Here is a 23,644-nt window from a genome sequence, read left to right as displayed (position 1 = left end):
CTAGCTTTGCTTCAAAGCAAAAGAAAAAGCACATTTGAAGAAGAAGCTTGGAAAAAAATGTCACACAAACTAGTAAGAATTTATCCAGAAATTCTATTGAGCAAGACCAGTGTAGGCGTTTGGGTCTTCTGGGCCAAGCCTGTGCCGGGACATAAATAAATTATCGCACTAGTTCTGTTAGGTGTGTGAGAGATGGCAGATCGTACGGGCGGAGGTTTGTAGAAAGCACGGCATCCTTTGATATGCTTTGAAATTCAAATATAGAATATTGATAGAATGGAAAAGTTGGACTTGCATGCAGAAGTGACTAATTCTGACAAAAGTGCAGGTTGCAAATGCACACCTAGGACTGAGTTTGTGATAATTAACAGAAAAAAAAGCTTCCCAGTGACATCTCTAATTAATAGTATCTGTAATTAAAATCATGCCCTTCCAGCAGGAAAATTGTTTGAATTTCTTGGAGTGACCTTTATGTGGTTCCTCCTGGGGGCATGGTGGTTAAGTTGATATTGATTTTATAATGAGCTCTGGTTTGTTTAATAAGAATCTGTAATCCAGACAATAAATGAAATGTGTGCTTTTCTTCAATCCAGATTAATAATAATAATAAAAAAAAAGGTGGGGGGAGAACACAGAAAAAAACTTTTCCTTTAAAAATAGGATCTAGGAAAACTTGGAAATGAAATTATTGTAAAGATTTTCTGGTGGGCTTAGTTTTGAAATTACTACAGGACACCCTTGTGGGAACTACTTTGATTAAATGTGGAGCTTTGCCCCCTCAAAGTGGACCGTTTACCGGTGAGAACATGCTGGCACCAGGCTGCCGTGTTGTTTTGATTTGTTTTTTAGCAGAACACACTCAGCAAATGGGGATAAGGATGTCATGATTTTTAGCTCTCCATCTAGCTGAGTCATGGATTAAGGACTTGTAAGAGCGTTGTTACGCGTAGAAGATTGTACATTTGTAAACAAAGCAGGTATTCATTCATTCATGTATCCATACTTTGTTAGGTTTTTCTATAACTGCCATGGAGACCCCCTTCAAGTTTAAAAACCTGTCTGAAAAGTTCTTTAAAGTATTTCAAGCACAAAACAATAATTTTAGGACAGTATCTTGTTGCTTCCACGCTTCGTTTTCAAATCATTGAACTTCTACACTTTGCTAATTCTACAGTACAGGTGAGGTTATGGATCACCTCAGCGTAATTCTCATCACGGGGTTACAAGGAAAATTGAACAATTTAATATTATGTTTTATTTCATGGGGACATGATGGAAATATTCAATTCATTTCATAAAGTTTCTGAAGGAGAAAAAGAGTATTGTGTAAGTATAGAAGTAAGTGAGTGGCCTTGGAAAGGTGGAATGGTAGGTGGCAGTGTCATAGGTTTTACAGATACTAGCATATGAGGTCACCCTTTAAACGAAAGACCTGAGTGTTCTCTTGCAGGAAGGAGGCAGGGCACAGGCCTTGGGAGAGAGGCTCTGGGAGGCTCGGGGCTGGTGGTCTGGAGGAGGGACTGGATGTGTGATTCCTTCTTCCCAGAGAGCCAGAGAGGCCACGTGTCCTAATTAAACTACACAGCAGTGGTGTTGTTGCCAGATTCTTCTAGTGGGAAGGCCCTCGTGTGGTTGGCCCTTCATAAAGCTCTGGTCTACGTCTTCCAGTATCCATCCCCTGCGGTCCCTGGTGGTCTGTGCCGTGCCCCTGCAGGCTCGTAATCCGTGGTTTGGGGTTTGAGGTCCCAGCGGACTCATGGAGGGTTCCTGAAACATCAATGAGCTTTTCATAAATTGTTTCCAAACAGTGAGTAGTTTGCATTATTAGCTTCGAATGCAAACACGTTTAAACATTTTTTTCCTCTTCTCCCTTAAAGTAGAACTACCTCATAGACAGAGTCAGCATTTTAAAGATTCTTAGTTAGTTTACACGTGTAAGTGTGTATTTTCGTTTGCTTTACCTACTGGAAAATCACATCTTTCTTAATAGACTCATATTTTAACACGTAACAGGATATCAATTTCACAAGGTAATCTATCAAAGATTAATTTGCTCAAACTTGAAAGATTTGGGTATGTTAACTTGTAGAAGAACTGAAATCCATCCTTAAAGGTCACGTTTTAATGGAATTCTGCTGCCAAACTTTCCCCCATTGTTTTAGTAAATGTTATTTTTGTCCTCCACCTAGAGCAACATCATGTATTTGGATTAAGTCTGTATTTCCTGATCTAAAAAGCCAATTTCTTTACTTTTATTCCTGTTTTCCCCCGATTGGCATGTCACGTGACACGTATGTTGTACGCACACGTGAGTGTGTATTTACACACACGCGCTCCCCAAGGGCATCTGGCGGGCTTGTGAGGTGAGGCTACCAGCACATTCTGCGTTCTGTCACGTCACTGTCCTACTTCTGTGCACGGGGATTGGGTAAAACTGCGTAGAAACAAGCAGTTAGATGATTAGAAGGCGTCCCCGCCTTTCTCTCCCCGAGTCTCTTTGAATGTTGAGTCCGTGTCCCTGAGGCTTTGATCATCCCAGAGCAGCAGCCACTCCCCTGCCCCACGTGAGGGCACAGGCTCCTGCGGAATTGCTGGCGAGGCCTCTTTTGATGGTTTGTCTCCCAATGCCCACAGGCTCCCTGGGTATCTGGGGGCCTTTGGAACCAGACCCAGAGGAGAGGAAGCGGTCGGGAGGGCGCCCTGTAGAGAGCCGCCCGGGGCCCAGCCCGCTAGCTCCAGACTCTTGGGGAGACGACGGCCACCGTCCCCTCACCCCGACTCGGGCTGACGCACCCGGGAGCCCAGAGGCCCCCTGTCCTCGCCCCTGAGAGCGAGGAGCGCCGGGCTGTCAAAGAGAGGGCAGGTCCCAAGTCGGCTGTTCTCCTGGCCTTTGATTCAGGGGCCCTTCTAGGTGAATCTCCCTTGCTTGGTGTAGCAGTCGGCACAGAAACCTTTCCCAGTTGAGGTGGAAAACAGTGAGTTCCTGGGGTATACTTGATCCACCACCAGTGTCTACCATAGCGCTTCCCATTTCAGTCAGCCGTGCATCTTACAGTGCCTTGGCTTGGCTTTATGTTTAAATTCTCAGGTCAAAATACTTTTGTGTGCAAATTTCCAATAAGCAAAATCTGTCCAGCTTCAAAAATGGAAGGGTGCCCTGAAATGCTATTAAAGAACATTTCTTTCTGTGATAACCTAGTCGAGCCTGAGAACTGGAATCTTTCAGGTTTTGCCTTTGCAGAAGTAGCTGGCAGTACCGATGTCCACAGGCAGAATTTACTCGAAACTTTCCCAATTCTGATTGGTTTTGCAAGGGGGTGTATTGTCAGGTAGAAGCCCGGCTGCTGAAGACGAGGCCCGGGGCCTTCCTGCCTCCACGACCCCCAGACAGGCCTGGGCTCCTCTGTACTTTAAGTCACGCCATGCTCATCAAGGCAGCCTTGTGAGAACCCAAGGAAAACTCGCTCACTTTTTGGGTGATGAGAGCGAAGGGACCTGTCCACCTCGAGCGTTTCCAGGACCTGCTTTTTGTCTGTGTGTTCAGTGTCAGGGGATCAGTATCAGGGCCAACAAGCTGTTCTGCAAGCTCAGTCAAACCTTCCAGATACCTTTCTACTCTGGGCCTGAACGTGCTTCTGGAAGACCTGAATGTGTAGCATGTTTTTCTCATAAATCTTAAATTTTCAAACATGTGGTTTCCAAAAGCAGCGACTCCATGCTCGTTCTCTGGTTTCTGTGCAACACGTTCCTCAAAAATAGCTCCTGAGATTTGGAAACAGATCTTCTAGGGGAGGCTGAAGTCTGGAAAGATTGCCAAAGAAATATCTAAACATGTAAAGAAAACATGTTGCCGTCCTAATATAGCAGCCACTTCCCTGATCAGACAATGATAATTAGATCAGACTTAATTAAAAATAACAGACCCCTCGGTGAGATAAGTTGAAAATAAAAGACAGGAGCATCTAATACGAAGATTTCTGAGGCCTGGATTCTGCGGCTTCTTCTGGATCCTGTGTTACTTATTCTGGTCTGTTTTCATTTTCCTGGTGTGTCAGCAGATCTGGATTTTACTCAAATACGTGTTTCTCAAGGCCGGCCAGGCAGTTGCGTCTGGGAAGCGGGGGCAGCAGGGGGGCTTATCTTCCCTCCGCTGTGTCCCGCGACTTTTCCCAGGTCCTCCCATTTTGTTCTGTCACAGCCAAGGGAAGAAAGTGTGTCTGAGAGGGAGGTCTGGTCCTCACCGGCTGCTAGGTGGGGGACAGTTTGGGGGGTGACGAAGGGAGGTGCATCCTTTTAGTCGACTTCAATACGGGGAATGTTCTAGTCTGCCTTGCCCACTCGCTGTCAGAATCAGAGCACCCTTCCACCTTGCAGAAGCCAGAGGAGCAGCCCAGATGGTGCCCTGGGCCCGGGAAGACCCCCTGAGAGTCCCTGCCCTCTGCCCCCAGCTACAGCCTCCCGCCGAGCGATGCCCACGGAGGTGCTTCGAAAGCCACCTCTGGCCACTGGTCCACACCGCGTGGCCTCTCCGGGCAAGCAGGGCTCATCGTACACGTGGAGGAGTGGCATGGGGTAGGCCGTGACCCCTCCCCGGCCCCCGGATCTGATGGCCCCGCCACCACCTTCCTCCTCGTGGAGGGAGACTTAGGAAGAGTCGGCACCGTTTCTGTGCTCCGCTGATGGTTTCATTTGCTATAAACCCACGTGAAGCCCTAGTGAGCAGCACGTCCCAGAGTGACAAGGGGCAGTTGGCACGGCATGGACATCAAACACTGCAGGGTCACAGGGAGGGGCGTAAAGCCCGCCAGCAGGTGGAGAAGGCATGGGGGACCCACAAAGATGGCCCCCCGGGTGCATGGGGGGCGTGCCAGGCAGGAGGATGAGCTCAGACCCGGTGTCCTCGTGGCTGTGGCTGTGGACCCAAGTAAGGGTGGACCTGTGGAGCGGGGCCTGGAGGCAGGAAAGCTGGGCGGGGCTGCAGGGACAGTGTGGGGCAGGACCCTGCCGAGGTCCCAGGAGGCCCCTCCCAGTGTTCGTGCTGAGGACCACGCTGTCCTCTGAGGCTGGGCCAGCTTCTCCGTCGCTGAGAGCGGCTCCATGGACCACGGCTCTTCGTCACGTCCGTGCTGGTCTTCCTAGTCTCTTTCCCTTTTGCTACACTTTCCATTTTTTAAGTTTCTTTCTCTCCCAATATTTAAGTTCGTTCAAGCCCGTGCTTCCCACCCTCGTGACATCGGCTGGAACTTGGGCCGAGCCCTCCTCTGAGCCCAGCTCTCCTCACCACAAGGTGGGAAGGAAGGAGCTTTGTACTCTTCACTGGGCTCATGAAGGTCAGAGAAGGTCGTGGAGGGGCCAGTGCATCTCACATCTAAGTTCTGTTTACGGGGCCGCTGTCCGTGGCGACAGCGGTGCTCAGGAGTGCCTGTCGGTGGGTGTGGGATTCGTCTCAGCTGCTCGGCTCTGGGCCCGGCCCTCCCAGCCCAAGTGTGCACTTAGGACCTCCTCACCTTTGCATGGACTGCTTTCTCTCCATCAGGCCCTGGTCCAGAGACGCAGGCGCATTTTCTAAATGAAAACTTGGCACATACAGTCTGCAAAGAAAGCAGTGTACCTCTAGGGAAAACCAGAGAGAAACCTGGAGATCTGGACTGTTCTAGGAAATCCAGTCATCGTGGGGAAGGCCAGGTGTGGAGACAGCGTTCCAGGGACTTCTGTGGAGCACTTCTCCCCCGTCTGTCCAGGAGCGGAGATCGGTCCAGTCATCAGTCCACTGTCTGCAGAGGAAGGTGGACTCGGGCTGTGGATTTGGGTCTAGACCACCCCCAGTCAGAAGGGGCCCTCGCTCCCCGCCCCCCAGGCCTGCCCTAGTACGAGTGTCGCCCCTGCCCGGTTGAGGGGCGCAGCTTGGGCATCCCTTGGGGGGGAGGTAGCCTGTGTGCGGCCGGGAGTCCCTGGGGACCTGCTGCCGCCGGCTTCTCGGAGAGGATGCTGAGCCGTCCTGAAAGGTGGGCGCTGGGAGGAGAAGCCTGAAGCAGTAAAGGGAAGTGTGAAAAATGGATTAAACAGGGATTTAGACCAAAACGGTAGGAGGGTGGGGAAGGAATTCTAGAAGGCAGGTAATCAGAGACCGAGGGTCACTGTAAGTGAGCAAGACGGTTCTCCGCAAGGTTCAACAGGCCCAGAAGACCCGTCTCCCCTTCTGAGGGCTTGTCTCCCAACATCTTTAGCTTCTGCTCACCCGTTTCCCCCGGGAGGGCGTTTGTCCCCAGGAAGAGGTGAGGGCAGCTCCCCAGAGGCCTCTTCAACCAGAGCCCAGCTCTCTGCAGGCGGCGTCTGCAGACCACAGCCCAGGGCAGGCCGCTGAGAGCAGAAGCCCACAGAGCTGCCCGGTCCCTGCTCCCGGAGGCTGGCCCAAGGGCACTGCACTCTCACGCACCCCCGATGGGCGCCATCCACTCTCAGGCGGACTTGATGGGCACCAGAGGACGCCTCTGTGCCGCGTGGCATCACCTGCAGTGACGTGCACTAGCCTGTCAACAATGGCCAAGCCCAGCTCCTAGCACAGCACGGACCTGGCATGAAAGAGGCTAAGAGACTACAGAAGGTGGTCAGGGGAGGAATGACGGTGCGGACCTTCAGAGCAACAGGAGTCGCGGACTCAGAGGAGGGCGGGCTTCAGGAAGAGCAAGTGCACAGCCCAGCCCAGGAGCATGGGGCGGTGACAGCAGTTTCCAGGCATCAGAGGAGGAATATTTAGGGACGGGGGGAGGAGGACAACTCGAGCCTGAGCCCCCGAGGCAGGCCGTCTGTCCCACCCAGGGAAAGACTGGACGTCAGCATCACTTTCTCCCGAGGCCCCTTTGGTTTGGAGTCTCTGTGCCTCGGCCCCGTGACCACCCCTCCCTTCTCCCCACTCCTGGCCGGCAGCTGCCCCGGCCTGGGTGTGGCCCCCAGAGCCTGCATCTGTGTCTGCATCCCTGTTGGCGTGCGGGTCACCCTTGAGGAATGAACACCTCAGAGAGCCTTGGGGAGGCTGCGTGGCTGCCCTTAGAACTCTTCCAGAAAGTGTTTTTTTCAGAATTTACTTCTTCCAATGATAGAGTCACAGTTTCTGAAACAATAGGGGCAGAAGAGAACTTTATGTCCCATTGGAGTTCACAGGCAGGACCGGTTCACACTGGGTTAGGCGTGTGCTTGAGACAAGCAGCTCTGTGATGGGCCCCAGCGAGCCTGGGGTGGTCAGGGAGGGCTTCCCAGAGAAGGTGAGTGAGGGGCTCAGACGGAGAGGAATGGAGGCAGGGGTCCCCGGGAGAGGATGGAGCAGACAAAGCCAGAAGGCTGGGCAACAAACAGACGTCTTCTTGGAGCTGAAGCCTGTGTTGAGGAGAGAGAGGCGATGGGGAAGCTTGAGCCCAGATCTGAGAGGGTCACGGACAAATGGAATAGAGGGAGTTTCAGGAACCAGGCAGGGTTTGTCTGTGCTGCACGTGGGTCTATGCAGCGTTAGTCACTTTTTCAGGAACATCACAGTAACGGCATCTGTGACATTAGAGAAGCTATGTAACAGTGTTTCTCTTCTCCATCTGATGAACTGTTCTTAAACTTTGTTGCTCAAAATATTTAAAGTCTCCATTGGGGTTTCCTGCTTTGGAAGACTTGCTGATAATTAAAAATGGAATCTTGGTAGGTTATTTCTCTATTAGCAAGGGCAAGATTTTCATAAAGGTGATTTCCAATTAGGAAGGTGACAGTTGTGAAAAAGTATTCTCTTCAGATTTTTGAATGTAAAAGATAATGCAACCAGCAAAATTAGGTGTCTGGGTATGTTTGTATGTGTCTGTGTTTGTGATTATTTGGAGAGTAGGAAAGGGAAGATTCACAAATGATTATGTCAGGAAGTAAGTCCAGATGCTTTAAAACGCACAGTTCTCTAGGGTGCTTGAGAGTTAGGGACACGAAGCACAGGTTTCAACTTGGATTGACTTTGTGATGTTTAATCGCAAATCAGCTAGAAGAGTTTGTGTGACAGATGTGGGATTATTAGCGTGCACAGGGTGTTAGTGTCAATATGTAACTAGATGTAAATCATCCAATTAAAGTTTAAAATTTTGGGTTTGCTCTATAGGTAAGCATTTTATCATTTTCATTGTTTTCTAAAGACAGTGAAGCAGAAGAATAACCAACAAAGGAATATTTTTAGAATTACGTCTTTCATAAGCCAGCACAACATACACTCTAACTAGAACCCAAGAGGGTCTCGAGTGGGAGGAAATCAAATGCAGATTTGTTTGTAAAACAGTCATCAGTTGGCAGGGAGGTTACAGCTGGTTCACCTGTATCAGGATTATCTTCCCCACCCTGGCCTCCCTTTCCTCCCCCACCTTCAAGAAGAAAAATACTGAGTTCAGTGACCACAGATTTGAAATTGAAACGTGAGGGAGAAAACTAGGGGGAAACAAATCTCAGATTCTTTTGTCGGTTGCTTTTGAACTGCCTCTTTTCTGACCTTGAACCCTGTGTTTCCCGGACGATGACTGTGAAATGGTGCGTTTTTGTTTTGGGTTTTTTTTGCGGTACGCAGGCCTCTCACTTTTGCGGCCTCTCCCGTTGCGGAGCACAGGCTCCGGACGCGCAGGCTCAGCGGCCATGGCTCACGGGCCCAGCCGCTCCGCGGCATGTGGGATCTTCCCGGACCGGGGCACGAACCCGTGTCCCCTGCGTTGGCAGGTGGACTCTCAACCACTGCGCCACCAGGGAAGCCCAAATGGTGCATTTTAATTCTGCCTGCTCCCCACCACCCGCTCCTGGTAGCCCCCTGCTTCTAGAGGTGGATTTCCCAGGCACGTCTTGGGTCTACAGATTTCACATCAACTCCAAGAGAGGCAGCAAAGCAGAGCTGGTGCCCTGCATGCGACAAACAGCTCTTGTCCCCCGGCCAGCAGTGTCCTGAGTGTCCACTTGCCCTTGGATCCTTTCCCAGCCCCTCCTCCTGAGCAGCAGGACACCCCGCTCGCTGGTTTTACTCGAGGGCCATTGCCAACTCGGACTTGCTATGGAAGTTCGGCTCCTGTCCTCTCTTGGTGGTAGGTGACAGATTTTGCAGGCCTTAGAGGTCAGAGCCCTCATTTCACAGCTGGGAAAACTGAGATAAAACAGACTGAAAGTGACTTGCCCACAGTCACCCAGCTCATCAGCGGTGCAGCCCCCAGACAAAGGTCTTCAGAGCTCTGTGCGTCGTGCAGCAGGATCGCCATTCACAGCAGCTTCACATGGAGCAACTGGGTCCCAGAATGATGTGCGTTTGTTTCTGAGAAGCAGAGGCAGCTGCTTCCTCCTCCTCTGCCCCGCCTCGGCCCTGCCCTTTGCCTTAGTGAGGCAGCGGCCGCAGAATGGGCAGCTGTGAAGACCTTTTGTGCTCCTGGCTGGTCCGCATCGCCCCTGGACTCTCCCTTGTGTGCTTCTGTCTCGGAACCTTTGTGCAGACCGCGGTCCACACTCTGAAAGCCCTCCACCTGCTTTATCCTCCAGGGCATCCCATCTGTCCGCCAGCCCGGACCCTACACTCTCCGCCCGCCCAGCGTGGGCCCCTCCCGAGAGCCCTTTCCAGTGCCCCGGAATTACTCTTCACACCTGGAGGGACTTTTGCATCAGGGGCTGAGACAGACCGGGGTTCAGAACTCGGCTTGTTCCTTACCCGGCGTGTCCTCCTGGAAGGCGAGGAAGTTTCCTGAAACGCCGGGTCGGGAGAATGAGCCCACCGCACCAGCAGGGACCTCTCAGCGCTCAGTAAAAGCTGACACGTGACTCTAAGGTATGGATATGAGAGGAGCCGGTCGGGGGGAAGCGTTTAGAACTCCCGCGAAAACCGTCACCCTTGACTTCCGGCGTCCGGAAGCGCGCCGCGCACGGGGAGCGTTGAGCTCTGTAATGTGGACCAAAGTGACGATGGTGGTGATGACAGGTGATGAGGATTCAGTATCTTTTGAGCAAGAAGAAAACTAGGAAGGTGACAAAAGTCTCTCACAGAAAGCAGCTGCTGATGCTCTTAGGCCACGTCAGGCCCAGGTTGCTGTGAAGAGGCGGGCGGTTTATTTCCACCTGACTTGGCTATTTTTAATCGTCTGAATATGAAACATGAAACTGAAAAGCCGGTGCACACAGGTGGGGCCGCTCCAGGCCACCTTCCCTCACAGAGGCCGAGCTGAACCATGAGCTGTGAGGCATCTCTGACTTTGGGGACCCTTGAAGCACAGTTGTCTGGTGAGTCGTCCACCGCAGGAGTCCACGTGTTTACTGTTTTATTTGTCTTACGGACGGCGGCCCTGCCAGGGGGCTTGGAGCCGCTGGACCGGAGCCCTCCTGTGAGAACTGGGGTCTTGCAGGGGTTATGTGTCAGACACACTCTGCCCTGGGTCTCAAATTCCAACTTTCAGCCGAAGCATTAAAGATCGTTACGGAATCCACGGTAACTACGGGTTAGGGGAGGGGGACGATGCTCGCTGGGGTCTGTGTTTTTTGTTGTCACAGTTCTTTCCCGATTTTGCCCTGATGTTGACCGGGGGCAGAGCAGACGGAGCGTGTCTCAGGTCTGAAAGGACAGGCAGGTCTTAGGTGGGGTGCGGGGGGCACCTGGTCCACAGTGGGCACGTCCGATTCGTTCTGGAGGAAGTCCGCACACTTAGTAACGCACCTTCTAAGCCCCCCTTCAGGCGACACGCCAGCTGCAAATTTCGTGACTGTGCCCCCTGCACTATAAAGCTCTGGAGAATGAGAACACCCTGGAGATGCCAGCTTGGGCTCACAAATGACCTCCCAGCCCTGCCTGGTCTGGTCCGCCTCCGGCCGCGGGGCCTGATTCCAGCTCCTGCAGCATCTCGGCCACCGCCCAGGGGTGGGGACCTGGTCCCCTAGGGGCTGCTGGCTGCAGGTGATGCCCACCAGTGAGCGGGCATCTGGCAAAGCCTCCCCGACCTGTGCTGGACGCCGAGGGAGACAGAGAACAGGAAAGTGACTGCTGTCCTCAGTTTGGGGGGTGAGAGGCCGTCCACGTGGCGATGACTGGAGAACGGGACAGGGCTGGGAGCGAGCACGGCGTGGCTGGGAGGGGGCAGACGGGGTCCATGTCCTGGGCTTGGCTTTGTGACGGTGGACTGTTCCAGATTTAGAAGCCAGCTGAACATAATGTTCACCTCTCTTAGTTGAAATGTGTCTATAACTTTTATTTTGAGAAGACATTTACAAGATGGGAACAGTTACTCGATGTCGCTTGGTAAACACTGCTGGCCGTGGAGCTGTCCTGGGCAGTTGACTGACGCCGTGGCACCTGGCACTTAACGCAGCTGCAGTCCGGCCAGAGGAGCCTGGGTTTGCGGCCGAAGCTGTCATCAGTGTGTCGGGGTGCGGGTGAGGGTGCCACATCCCTAGTTAAAGGTCAGAATGAGCACCGCCCCACGGAGGCTCTGGAACCCGGCTCAGGGTCCACCATGGAGAAGTGCTTCTCCCCTGCGTGTGCACATGGGTGTGTGAGCACCTGTGAGCGTGCTGTCCCACCGTGGAAAGGTAAACGCTATCTGGGCATCACTGAGCAGCCTGGTGGAGGTGGTGAAGAGCGTCCCAGGACGGGTGGTGGCAACCTCGTGACACATGCCAGTGATGGTGAGACAGGCTGAGTGCCGAGCGCCCCATCCTGGGAGCAGGATCTGGGCTGGGCCTGCCTAAGGACGGCCGCCCAGTGCACCTGCTGCGGCTCTGACCTCCGGGGGCGTGTCCTCTGCTTCTTACCCAGAAATGGCCGTGTTCTCATGGCCCCCAATCCCTTAGGAGGTGGCACCGGGACCCCAGGACCCCGGGGAGAGCCGTCCCAGGGCACAGAATATGCGCCCGTGTTTACTCCCCAGACCAACGCTGAGCAGGTGAGCTACTCGTAGTGAGAATGTTCATGTAAAATCCCTCCCCTGAACCGCTTCACGTGTCCCCGCTTCTGTGCTCACAGCCACCCCGCCGGCTTTGAAGGCCAGGCCATTCCTTCCGTGTCACACTTGGTGTGCGCTCACAGCTATTGGAGGAGAGCCGGCTGATCAGACAAGGCTTTGCTTTTCTTCCTATGCTTTTTCTTGACGAGACGTTCCTGGCCCCTGACCATCCGGGATGTTTTGTCCCCTGCTTTCCCCCAGACATTTCACTCAAGTTTAATCATATTCAGTGTAGAATTTGCTGTATTTTAAACATATCTTGTATGGGTTTTTTGTTTACAAAAATAATGCCTCCTCAATTTAGAGAATACAAATGAGCACAATAAAAAATAAGATAAACACCACCCGTCCCCCACCCCGAGGGGACTTCCCAGGGCTCGCCTCCTGCCTTTCGGGGCGTTGACCGCAGTGCTTGTATTTACTGTCGCCGCCGAGCGTCTGTGTGCCTCCTCTCTGTCACAGCGGCTCTGTGGCCGCTATCGGTGCCCTGCGAGCTGGGCTCAGGCCCCTCCCAGGGAGGCCACTCCTTTTGAGCGTTTTCTCCGTCTGCAGAGTAATTGCCCGCCCCCCGCACACCCTCTGATGAACCCATTTCGCTTTCTCCCCGGCTTTGTGCATCCTGCCTTGGTTTTGCCCTGTTACCACTAATTACGCTCCCCAAATAACCCTAAAAACCCGGATGCCTTTGTGTGCGCACTCAGGCCGTCCACTGCTTTGTTCCCGTTGTTCCTTGAAAGGTACAAAGAAAGAGGTTTTTCTCAAGCCTGTGGAGTCCTGTCTGTCCTTTGGCAGAATCTGGGGATGGCGAGTCTTTTCTCTCAGACTGAGCCCCACTCTCTGCAATTTCCCCATCAGATGAAGATTCGAGAGATGAGACGTTTGCTTGTCTCACACATTTGTTGTTATGTGTGTGGATGGATTTCTTCTGCCGGAGTCCTAGTTAACCTACTCTGCAAGTTGTGTTACAAAGAACCATAAGACACTTGGAGACTCTGCAGACACATCCCAGGGCCTGGGCTCCATAGGTAACAGAGAAGCAGGCAGCTTTACAGAAAATGATGATGGCACATCAGAACGTGCTGTGTGATCCTGTTTTCTTAGCCTGCATCCTCATACCCTAAGGACTGCCTCTGAAAATGCGAAGCTCTTGGGCTTAAACAGATCCTGCACTGACTCTGCTCTGCGGACCTGCCCCTGCTCAGGGGTGGCTGGCAGGGCTGGCGTGTCTGCTGCGCTGGCTGGACCTGCGGGAAACACCCCCAGCGGCACCAAGATGGGTGATTCACGTTTTCTTGATGGAGAGTTCGTGCTCCTGTCTCACCTTTTTTGACCAACGAGGAGCTATTTGGATATTTTAAGATAGCGGGGCACAGGCTTCACGTGTTTATTTTGTGACTGAGCATCTGAATTTAGGGGGACTGTGAAAATGCTGTTCTTTTCTCCTTAGAAACTTCTAAACTCTGCTTTCCCCAGGAAGGGAGGGGAGAGATTCTTCTTGCTAAAGACAGCGGTTGGTCGGCAAACTGGGTTCCACACGGCCCTTGGTGCCGTGGACCAGCAGAGGGACAGCCCGAGTGGATCCGCGTCTTTTAGTTCTGGTGCCCTGGGAGCAGGACCTCACCTGGTGTTCCGACTCCCTTCCCGCACCCGGCTGCAGACGAGGAAGCTCGGCAGGGAGCCTGCGTCCAGCAGAAGGAAGGTGTGGATAGGGGTTGCATGCTGGCCTCACGCCCAGCACTGTGTTAACTGCTTCACATGTTCACTGTTGGAATCCTCCCAGCAGCCCTGTGCAGCCATCTGCCATCCCCACTCCATAGATTAGGAAACTGAGGCACTCCTCAGGCAACTTGTCCAAAGTCACGCAGCTCCTAAGTGGCTGAGCCGGGATTCAGACCCGGGTGATCTGGGCCCGAGTCCTTGCCTCGACCCATGATGCACGGCACGGAACAGGGTCTGTCTTGGGCGGCGTCTTCTCCCACTGATGGATTTCATCTTCTCCCTGGGACTTGTTCCTAAGACACAAATGGCCCTAGAACACCTGCTTCCCAAGCGTAGAGGCCCCGCCATCATTGGTGGTACAGATGTGGCTCAACAGCAAAATCGCAGCGTCTCCCCATGACTGTGTGAGCGTCCTCATCGGGAGCTTGGGATGACTTGCATCTGTTTTCCTCGGTGATTTTTCTCCACACCTGCGAGGGTCCAGAAGCTAAAAAGGCACAGCCACGCTGAGATGAGTCACCTCTCCAGAGTGGCCCGAGGCCCCTCTTTAGAGACAGACATCCTGAAAACCGAAGCACCACGGCCCCCAAATAAGTGATTTCCCTTCTGCTGTCGGAAAACGACTTTCTTTTCATTCACACACACATTGATTTTCTCTTTCCTGCTAAAGTTTAGGCACTGGATGAGAAAACAGACTTGGCCAAACTCCTGGCGGGAGTGGTTTGGGACCCAGGACCCTGGCTCACAGCCCGAGTGAGCACTCGAGTGGGAGAGGCGCCCCACATCTGCGGGTGCAGCCCAGAGGGTGTCCGGCTCTGTGCTCGGCGGCTGGTGGTCTGCAGCGCTGGACGGGGGACACCCTGAGCACAGAGCCGTTTGAAGGGAACCCGTGGATGGCTGGTTGACCCCATGTGTAGGTCTGCCTCTTGGTCACGGGGTTATGTGAATCACTCACTACACGAGGATTGTACTTGGCGTTTATCAACTCAAGGTCATCAGGCTAAATGCTCAGGATCATTTTTACTAAAGTAGTGCTGTCCTAGATCATAAGCAAAGTCATTTTTTAATTAAAGGCGAGTTAGTCTGGATCTTAAACACCTTAAAAGATTTTTTTCAGTGGAGGGGCTGGAAGGTGCTGCACCTCTTTGTCCAGCCAAGTAAAGACTCTTTGCCAAACTCTCCTCTGTGCTCAGGACGAGGCCCCGCTGAGGACGCGCTGCATCTGTAAAGTCGAAGGGAATTAGGATTTTAGTGAATGTGCACCTTAATTCGTACCTCGATGGGCTTGGTGTCATTTTGGGGTTTCCGTGACCTAACCCGGGGGGTTGGCGTTCCGGGTGTGGGTTCTACCCTTCCTGCTTGCTGCCAGGATTATAAATTAGGAAAAGTTCAAAACCTAAGTCTCCAGGTTTCTTTCAGAGCAGGCTGTGTAGCTCATTTAGCCTTGTCAGTTACCTTCTGCTCAAATAAGATGCCCTCCACGGATGATCACAGCTCTGCACTTTAAACTGCCTTCACAGGGCGTTACTTACAGGAGGTTGTCTGGTTGATGGTGGTGTCTGTCACTTGATGACATGAGTGTCCTGTCCTATTGTGCGTGGCTCTTATCGGTGATAAATGCAGGCAGTAAGCTCAGGGAAGTGCTTTGACCTGATAGCAGTTCCCTGTGTGATGGCAACTTCAAATTACATTTAAAATAAATGTTTAAGCCCAGCCCGTGGCTCAAAGGGGTCAGTGGGGTCGTGCCTTCATCCTTGCCCTGTGGACTGCGGATGCCTTTTTAGGGAGAGATGATACTTTTAAATGAAGAACGAGGCTCACAGCGTCACCATCTGGTCTGGGGAGGGGAGAGGCTGGAAGCAAGAGCTCCCTGGTAAACCCACGGCTGACGGCCGTCCTGAGAGGTTCAGATCTGCGGAGCATGGGCTGAAACATCCCCACGAAACCATAAACCTAAGGGATTTCAAAACTATCCAGTTAGTGTCCTGGCCAGACCATTACTAAGTCAGGTAGTAATGTTCTAAAAAGAAGTTCATTTTTTCTTAGAAATTTTAAAGTAATAGTGCAGAGCATGGAGAAAATATAGAATTTCTGTTATTAATTTAGAAGCTATAATCAACCTAAAGGACTAATTTAAAAGGCCATACAGTGATTCCCCCAGAGATTTCTGCATCTCTTTGCATCCTGCCTGCCTCTCTGGGGACACCTAGAGAGTCCTGTGACAGTGCAAGGAGGGTGACATAGCAGGAGGCAGGGGAGGAGGGGAGGATGCGTGTCCAGACGTGAGAGCTCAGGGCTCGGGGTCAGGCGGCGGCCACAGGGACACGGAGGGACTCTGCCTGGAACCAAGCAGAACAAGCCATTATTGAAGATGCACCTGAGCCCCGTCCTCAGCCAGCGGGACCGGTGTGTCCCCTCCCGGGGGCATGATCGTCAGACTCGGGCGGCTCCGACTAAACCACTCTTGAGTTATCCCTGTTTTTGTCACAGACACATAGGTCTGGCCTGCTTGTGTTAAGCTCAAGGGCAGCAGTGGAGGTGGACCTTGCGGTCCCGGCGTGTGTGTGGCCTGGCTCCCCCAGCCCCGTTGTTCTGAAGCCAGTGGCAGCTCTGGCCCTGCTCTGGCTCCCCAGCTGCTGCTTGTGCAACAGCCTAATCTGAGCCAGACGTCGTTCAACCCGTGTCTCAGGTCAGGACGATGAGGCTCGGACCCCAGCCTCGCGGAGTGCGGCAGGCAGACCCCCGTGGGCGAGCTGAGCTGCAGCCTGAAGGGACCGGGAAAACTGGAGCCACAGCCATGAGCCACGCTGCCTCAGCCACAGGCGCGGTGCAGAGAGATGCCAACCGCGGGTGAACGGTTCCCTCCGATGTGTCCAGAGCCCGTCAACACAGGTGGGCCTTGGGCCACACACACACGGCTTGCTCCCAACATCTTAATTCCAGAAACCCAAGCGCACTAACGGGGGCAAAGCGAAGATGAGGGACCGGGGGCACCAGCACTGCCACCCCAGGGGTGACACGGGATGGTCCCGTCCCCCTGCGCCCCGACCTGCAGCCCCACCCGCGGGGAAGCTCTCGCAGCCCCGCGGACACGAACCACCCATATCCCAGCCTCCAGAGCTGTTTTTGTCCCACCGGGTCCCCGCCCACGGCTCCACGCTGACCGGGGCTCCCGTCCTGACACCTCCCTACCTCTTGTCACCACTCAGCTCTGCTGGCCTGTGAGCCCCAGGAAGTCGGGCCCTGGTTGCACCCGCCCGGCGTGCCCAGCATCCAGCACAGTGTTGGACGTGTGGTTTGCTGAGGAGGTTAGCGATGAGGGCTGACAGTCACCCGGACGCGTGCGCCCGGTTCCGAAGGCTCCTCCTCAGCACGGTTTCTCATTCAGGCCTGCCGAGAGCTGCTAGGTTGGTGCCTCTCTGAGGCCCAGAGAGGTTCGGTGGTTTGCCCAAGGTCACACAGCCAGTAACAGCTGCAGCCAGGACTCAGGATCAGGCATCGCCAAGACTCCAGGATGTGAGCGGATGGAAGTCTCCTGGAAGCTAAGAAAGAATCGACGTGAAATGTGTTACCCTTCTCATTGCAGCCTCTGGAGGAACAGGTGCGCCCCGGGCCAGGTTCTAGGAGGAGCTGCCTCGCAGCCTGGGTGACCTGGTGGGCGTGTCCCGGGCAGTTTTGTGGAGGCAGGGTTTCCCCTAATGTCTCCTCACGGCCCTCGGAACACACCTCCGCTGGTGGCTCACGGGAGGTTGGGGCACGGGGGCTGCTGTGCCCCAGGTGTGTCACACCCCCTTCCACCCAGGCACCGGTGCTGGGCAGGACACCCCCAGGCCTCCCAGGAGCAGTGCTTCCACTGTGGGGGTCCCAACACTGCCTGACCCTTCCAGAGACCCTGGCTTCACCACCTCTCAGGTAGTCCAGAGGTAGAAACGGGACTACGGTCAGTTCGAGGTCAGGCGTCCCACCTCAGCAGGTGCACCCATTTTTATTTGCAGATGGAAGCACATGGTGAAGGCCTGACCCACCCCACCCCCCCTAGGGTCCCTGCGCAGCCCGGGAACCTCCCCTGTGCACAGGCAAAGCGCCATCACCCAGGCTGCCAGCCTCTGGGGCTTCCTCGCTCCAGACAAGGCACAGGTGTTCAGCATTGTTTGCTGTTGGAAATGGGGGTGACCGATTTTTCTTGGATCTTTACTGCAGCTTTTATTTTTAAAAAACAAAGACCCACAAGGGGAATCCACTCTCAGCAGCAGCGGGAAGAGTGCTGGGCCTGAGTCACAGGTTCAGTCCCAGGGGACCACCAGACACCTGTGAGGCCTTCACCGAGCCTGTAAGTCAGTCCTAATCATCTACCAAATGAGGAGGTCTGAGTGGATGCTCTGTGGGCACCTCCACCTCTAAAATTCTTGCTTCCTTTAGAAATATCTTTGAACTCGCCAAGCCATCCAGAATTTGTTCTGGTTTAAAGAATTATTCTTATCTTCACTGCACCAGTACCTCTACCGTTGCACTGATTAACTATGGGACCTCGTGGCAGGCACCGCACCGGGCATCTCACACACATGAACCCTTTTCATCTTCTGTACTGTCCTGTTACTTCCATTTTTAAATGACAGCCCTCAGGCTTGGGGGCCTTGAGTGCCTGACCCAAGTTCACATAAGGTCTGGTCGCATAAGGGCCCCGCCCAGGGCACTGCACTCTCTGCAGGGACCGAAGAGGGACAGGAATCCAGGCTGGGCCGTCACTTCATCCCTGGCCCCTCCACGGGCAGACACCCAGCTGCTCTGATGTTTTGCTTTTCAGAGGGTGAGTCTCAAACGTCTTACATCTTCTTCCCCAGAGGAGCCTGTTCTTGGAAGACGTGTTCTGAGCTCTCTTAGCCTAAGCTCATCGGACCTGTTCTTCTGGGTGAACTAAATGAAACCGCAGGAATTACTGCAGGAACATTTTGTGGTGGGCCTTCCCCAAATCAAGTAATGTTCCACACGCGCAAGTGGGAAATCAGTGACACACAGACCTGGTTCCTAGTGTCATCTGCCTTATTACAGTCACCCGTTGTGTCTGGGTTTCGTTTTGTTTTTAAGATTCTGAGGAAATGTGGGTGGAATTTCAAACGGATTTGTTGTTTACAAACCGTGTGAAATTCCTGAGCCCTGGACAGGGAGGGCCGGCAGGGAGACCCCACCCTCACCGCTGGCCCTTTTTTCTTCTAGTTCATCTCTTCCACTGTCTCCTCCAGGTCCCCACACTGATCCCCGTCGCCAGGTGCTCTAGCAGGGCTGGGGGTTCACATCCAGCCGGGCCCCCCTCAAAGCGCCTGAGCCATCCTCCGACCTGGGGAAGAGCCGGCACCGCGTCCCCGGGGAGAGCAAGCCCTCAGCTGCCTCGCGACAACCCTTAGTGCCCAGTAAGCGGCGGCCACGTGAGAGGACAGGAAGCGGGAACCAGCCCCGTGGCCGAGGCCTTGCCCGCGGGAGTTGAGAGACCCGTGGCACGCGGCGCTGGTTGGGCAAGCGGGCTGCGGCCCCCTGATGGCACCAGCTGAAGAGCAAGGGGCGTGTGGGACCCTCAGATCTCCAGCGAGTCCTTTGTCCCCTGAACAAGTTTTCAACTCTTGGGCTCAGATGCTCTTATAAACTTCTTCTTGACGTCGTTTTGTTTGACGGCGCAGGTGACGTGTTCACTGGGCAGAGGCTGGGGGTCACCGAATCGTGACTGTTGAATTCTCCCCAAGGGTGCCTGGTCGCTCAGAAGTGATGGGAGCGGGGCGCCCGGCTGAGTCTCCCGGGGGCTGCGTGACGGCCAAGACCCGGGTCTGGCGGCTGCAGGGCCACAGGCATGGAGGGGCCTCCCTGGCCAGGCTGGTCACGCATCCCTGAACGAGGCAGCCCCAGACTCTGCACTGACCCAGCCGAGCTCCGTCGGGTGGGGGGCTCATCCGTCAGGCCCGAGCCCCGTGTCTGGTGTCCGCCCAGGGGGCAGCGTTCCCCATCCACCCTGCAGTTTCCCTCTCGTACGCGCTTCTCTGCATTCCCTCCCGTGTGGGCTTTACCAGTTGGAGCGATGTTTTGAGAACAAGGAGAACCAAAAAGAGGGTTTTTTCTGTAAACATCCTGAGCCTGGTACCGTTTCTGTATTTCAGTCCACAATGTAAAATCTCTTCCATCCTGCCTGGGCCCACATCCTGATAAGGAAGGGGCCTGAGTTAGTGCACATGACACGCCATTCTGAGGGTCCAGGGAGGCCAGAGGTGGCCCAGCGGCCCCTTCTGACTCTGTGCGTGTCTGTGTGTGTCTGTGTATCTGTTTATGTGTGTCTATGTGTGTGTTTATGTGTGTCTCCGTGTACGTGTGTATGTATCTGCATGTGTCTGTAGCGTATCTATCTGTGTGTCTCTGTGTGGCGTTTGTGTATCTGTGTGTATCTATGTGTGTATATCTGTGTGTGTCTATAGCGTATCTATCTGTGTGTATCTGTGTGGTGTGTGTGTATCTGTGTACATCTGTGTGTATATCTGTGTCTGTGTATCTGTATATCTGTGTCGGGGCTGTGTGTGTCTACTGCATATGTGCCCGTGTGTGTCTCTGTGTGGCGTGTGTGTACCTGTGTGTGTCTCTGTGGCGTGTGTACATCTGTGCGTGGTCACGGGTGGATCCCGTCGGCCCTGGCCCTGGGGACACAGGTAGGGAGGCTCTGACCGGCGCCCGCTGTCTTGCAGGAGCTGTGCCGGCAGCGCATGGCCGCGCGCCCATCCGAGCGCCCGGAGACCGCGCACACGTCCCGCGTCAGCAGCGTGTCCTCCCAGTTCAGTGACGGGCCGATGCCCAGCCCCTCCGCGCGGGGCAGCACCTCGTCCTGGTCGGAGGAGCCCGTGCAGCCCAACATGGACATCTCCACCGGCCACATGGTCCTGGTAAGGCCTGCGCCCTCCGCGCGGGGTTGGGAGGGAGTGCCCGCGAGAGGCTTGAGGGCCCAGCTCCCTGGCATGTGGCCCGAGGCGGCAGGATGAGGGCACCCCATGTCCAGCCCCTCTGCCCAGGGCCCCCCGAGGGAGCGTCGTCCCGGCTCTGCACAGAACCCTCGGCCCCCACCCTGGAAATGCAAATGGGTGAGCGCCGACCGTGTGCGCTGCTTTTCCAGCCGGACTCCAGGCGCGGTCCTCTCCTCCCTCCAGCCCCCACCTCACTGAGCAGCCTTTGGGTGAACGCATGTCGCCCACAGGCTGCTTCTCGTTAAAAGTGACGTGGGAGGGGTCAGCTGCTGCGTATGCCCTTCAGAGGCCCTGTCCGGTGCAGAAGCCTCCCCGGCAGGGAGCCCTCTCCCCCGGATGAACCCGCCCCCTGCCCGTCCTGGAGCATGTGGTGCTTGATGCGTGATTACTGTCCAGGTTTTATTAAGAGGGTTTGTTCACAACTCAGCGCTTCTTGCTGTGTGGACGAGTGCTGATGGCTGCATGGACACGGCCCTCCCAGGTCTCCAGGCTACAGGCCTCTGTCTCCCTGTTCAGTGACCGTCACACTGGCCGTAGTCTCTCCTACTGGGGATGGGGCTTCGGGTGACGTAGGGCAGAGCCTGAGTCACTAACCCCGGAGCACCGGGGCTCTCGTGGATCGGGGAGAGTTTCCACTGCACAGCTAACTTCCCAGGAAGGGGAAGGGACTGGGAAGGCCAGTGTCTCGGTCCCTTCTGGCGTCTTGAACGGACACTTAATTAACTCTCTGTCTGGAGGCTGGAAGGCTGAGATGGAGACCCAGCGGATCTGGGGTCTGGTGGGAGCCCGAGTCCTGGCTCACAGACGGCAGCTTCTCGCCATGTCCTCACGTGTGGGAGGGGCAGGGAGCTCTGGGGGTCTCATTCAGGCACTGACCCCATCGTGAGGGCCCTACCTCGTGACACCATCACCCTGGGGGTTAGGATTCCACACGAGAATGTGGGAGGACACAGACAGTCACCCCAGAGCAGCTGGGGAACCACGTTTGCACTGAAGAGCCTCAGTGTGGAGCCTGGAGGTGGGTCTGGGGATGCTCCCAGGATGTTGGGGGGCGGAGGCGCCCACTCCCGGGATGTCCGATCCGGGGGCAGGAGGCACAGGTGCCAGACGTGGGGACTGAGGGGCACAGCAGAGGTAACAGACGAGGGAAGCCGAAGTCGAGAGGTTCAGCTCGGCTGATCAGTGCGGCTGAGCTACGCCTCCCCTCTGCTTCCTCCCCACGTGGACGCAGACAGAGGGCCCGGGGTGGGAGCGCGCGGCGCTCCCAAGGCTCCACTGTGGTCGCGTGCGGCTGGGGCCTGAGTCCCAGGGTTCGTAGTTTCTGAAGGAGACGGCTCATCGCTCAAGTTGCAGACGTGTGCTGCCGTCCTACTGTGCGCCCACCGCCAGGAACTCGGAAGGAACCTCTTCTCTGGACAAATAACAGTTATATTAGTTTAAAGCTGACTTTTTAGAGAACATTTCAAAGTGCGTCCCTTTTAGAAAAGGAAACTCCACCAATCTCATTCAGATTTCTAATGAGATTCGGTTTGGGGGCCAATACATCAGCCAGCTGCGTTTATCTGACAAGTTGGTGGGAGGGAGATGCATTTTGAGAGCCTTTATCATATTCTGGTATCTTCACATTTCAACACAACTGAGCTACAGCTTGACGGTATCTCACCTCCAAACGGGACGTGAACACATTGTAGTTTTCGTAGTAAACTGTGTTTTGTGGCACCCGTGTGTGATGGCAGATGTGACAGGGAGCCTGGTGGTGGCCTCTCAGCTGAAGTCCCTGCACTACAGAGCTGACCCGCCGTCCGCAGGCCACCCCGCGGCCAAGCCTAACGCGAGGCGTCCCCCGGGGGGTTGGCGGCGACACAGTTTCCAAACCCACGTCCACCGCCGACCAACCCAGAAACCTGCGGGTGCTTGGCTGCCCCCTGGACTCAAGGCTTCTTCTTGTTAACCGACCGATGCGTCATTAGAATTGGGGTCACCGGCTATTCCTCCCGACTCTGAGTGGGGAGCAGGTGCCGGGCACTGGGGAGAGGGTCCAGCTCAGCCACGGGGACCCCACTGTGCACGCCCCAGCATCTGGCCCTCACGCCCCCGTCCTGTTTTCTGCCCTCTCACCCACTTACAGAGGGGTTTTCTCAGCCCCACCGTGGTCTTCGGCCCCCCGTACGGGACCCCAAGGTGTGGAGACGTGGCAGAAGGGAGCCCCACTTGGCATTTTTACACCTTCTCATCCACGAAAGCAAGTAAAATGGCTAGTCTCTTAGGCTCCGAAACTGCTGCCCTTTCTCACGGGAAAGGCCATGGGACACATTCAACCAGACCAGAGCCACATTCGCAGGGCCTGTCTTGTTACTGGCACGTGGATGCTGGCTTCCCATCTGCAAGGGCTGCAGGGAAGCCACCTGTGCCGGACCTCAGGACACACGGGAGCCCCGACCTCCTGACTCATTAAGGCCACAGGGAGACTGGCGTGTGGTGCTCAGCCCTCCCGGCCCTCCGTCAGGACCGTTCCCGGTCATCAGACAGCTGCCACGACCATCTCCCTGAAGCACGCGCTGAGGTGTCAGAGGCCCCGAGGTAAGTTATGCGAAGTCCAGGCAAGTCCCAGGAACCCACCGTCCCTGATGCTTAGCTGCTCCCACGAACGTCACACAGATGTGACATTTCAAGTTAAAGATGTGGTGGAACCAACCGCCAAGCTACTCACGTTTGGACAACTGGGTGGACGCGAGGACTCGCTCAGGAGGCCAGTGCGCAGGCCTGGAACGTTCTCCTTGGCAGAGAACGGGGTTGCCTTGGAAGGAGCGAGCGGTACAGGAAGCTGCGAAGCCAAATGCTGACCTGTCGCTGGAGGACTGTCGGAGCGCTGGCCTGGGGAGGCGCCCTCAGCCCCGAGCGCCTTCCCCCTCTCGCTGTCACTCCACCCACCACAGTGTGATGTTGGTTTACGTGCTGTGG

At 54.9% G+C, this 23,644-nt stretch overlaps 1 protein-coding gene across 1 annotated transcript in view; it reads left to right on the top strand.

The window, feature by feature from the left end:
- PTPRN2 (protein tyrosine phosphatase receptor type N2) overlaps positions 1 to 23,644 on the top strand; it is a gene marked incomplete at both ends in the record, with an annotated part of 706,645 nt that overhangs the window by 597,342 nt on the left and 85,659 nt on the right. The window contains one exon of the mRNA XM_079711893.1: positions 20,411 to 20,605. Within this exon, the coding sequence (XP_079568019.1) occupies positions 20,411 to 20,605 (195 nt within the window). The remainder of the gene's footprint in view (positions 1 to 20,410; positions 20,606 to 23,644) is intronic.

The sequence above is a fragment of the Hyperoodon ampullatus genome (assembly GCF_949752795.1).
Source record: "Hyperoodon ampullatus genome assembly, chromosome: 9".
NCBI classification, from domain to species: domain Eukaryota; kingdom Metazoa; phylum Chordata; class Mammalia; order Artiodactyla; family Ziphiidae; genus Hyperoodon; species Hyperoodon ampullatus.
The sequence above is the reverse complement of the archived record's forward strand: the minus strand, read 5'-3'. Positions and strand labels throughout refer to the sequence as shown.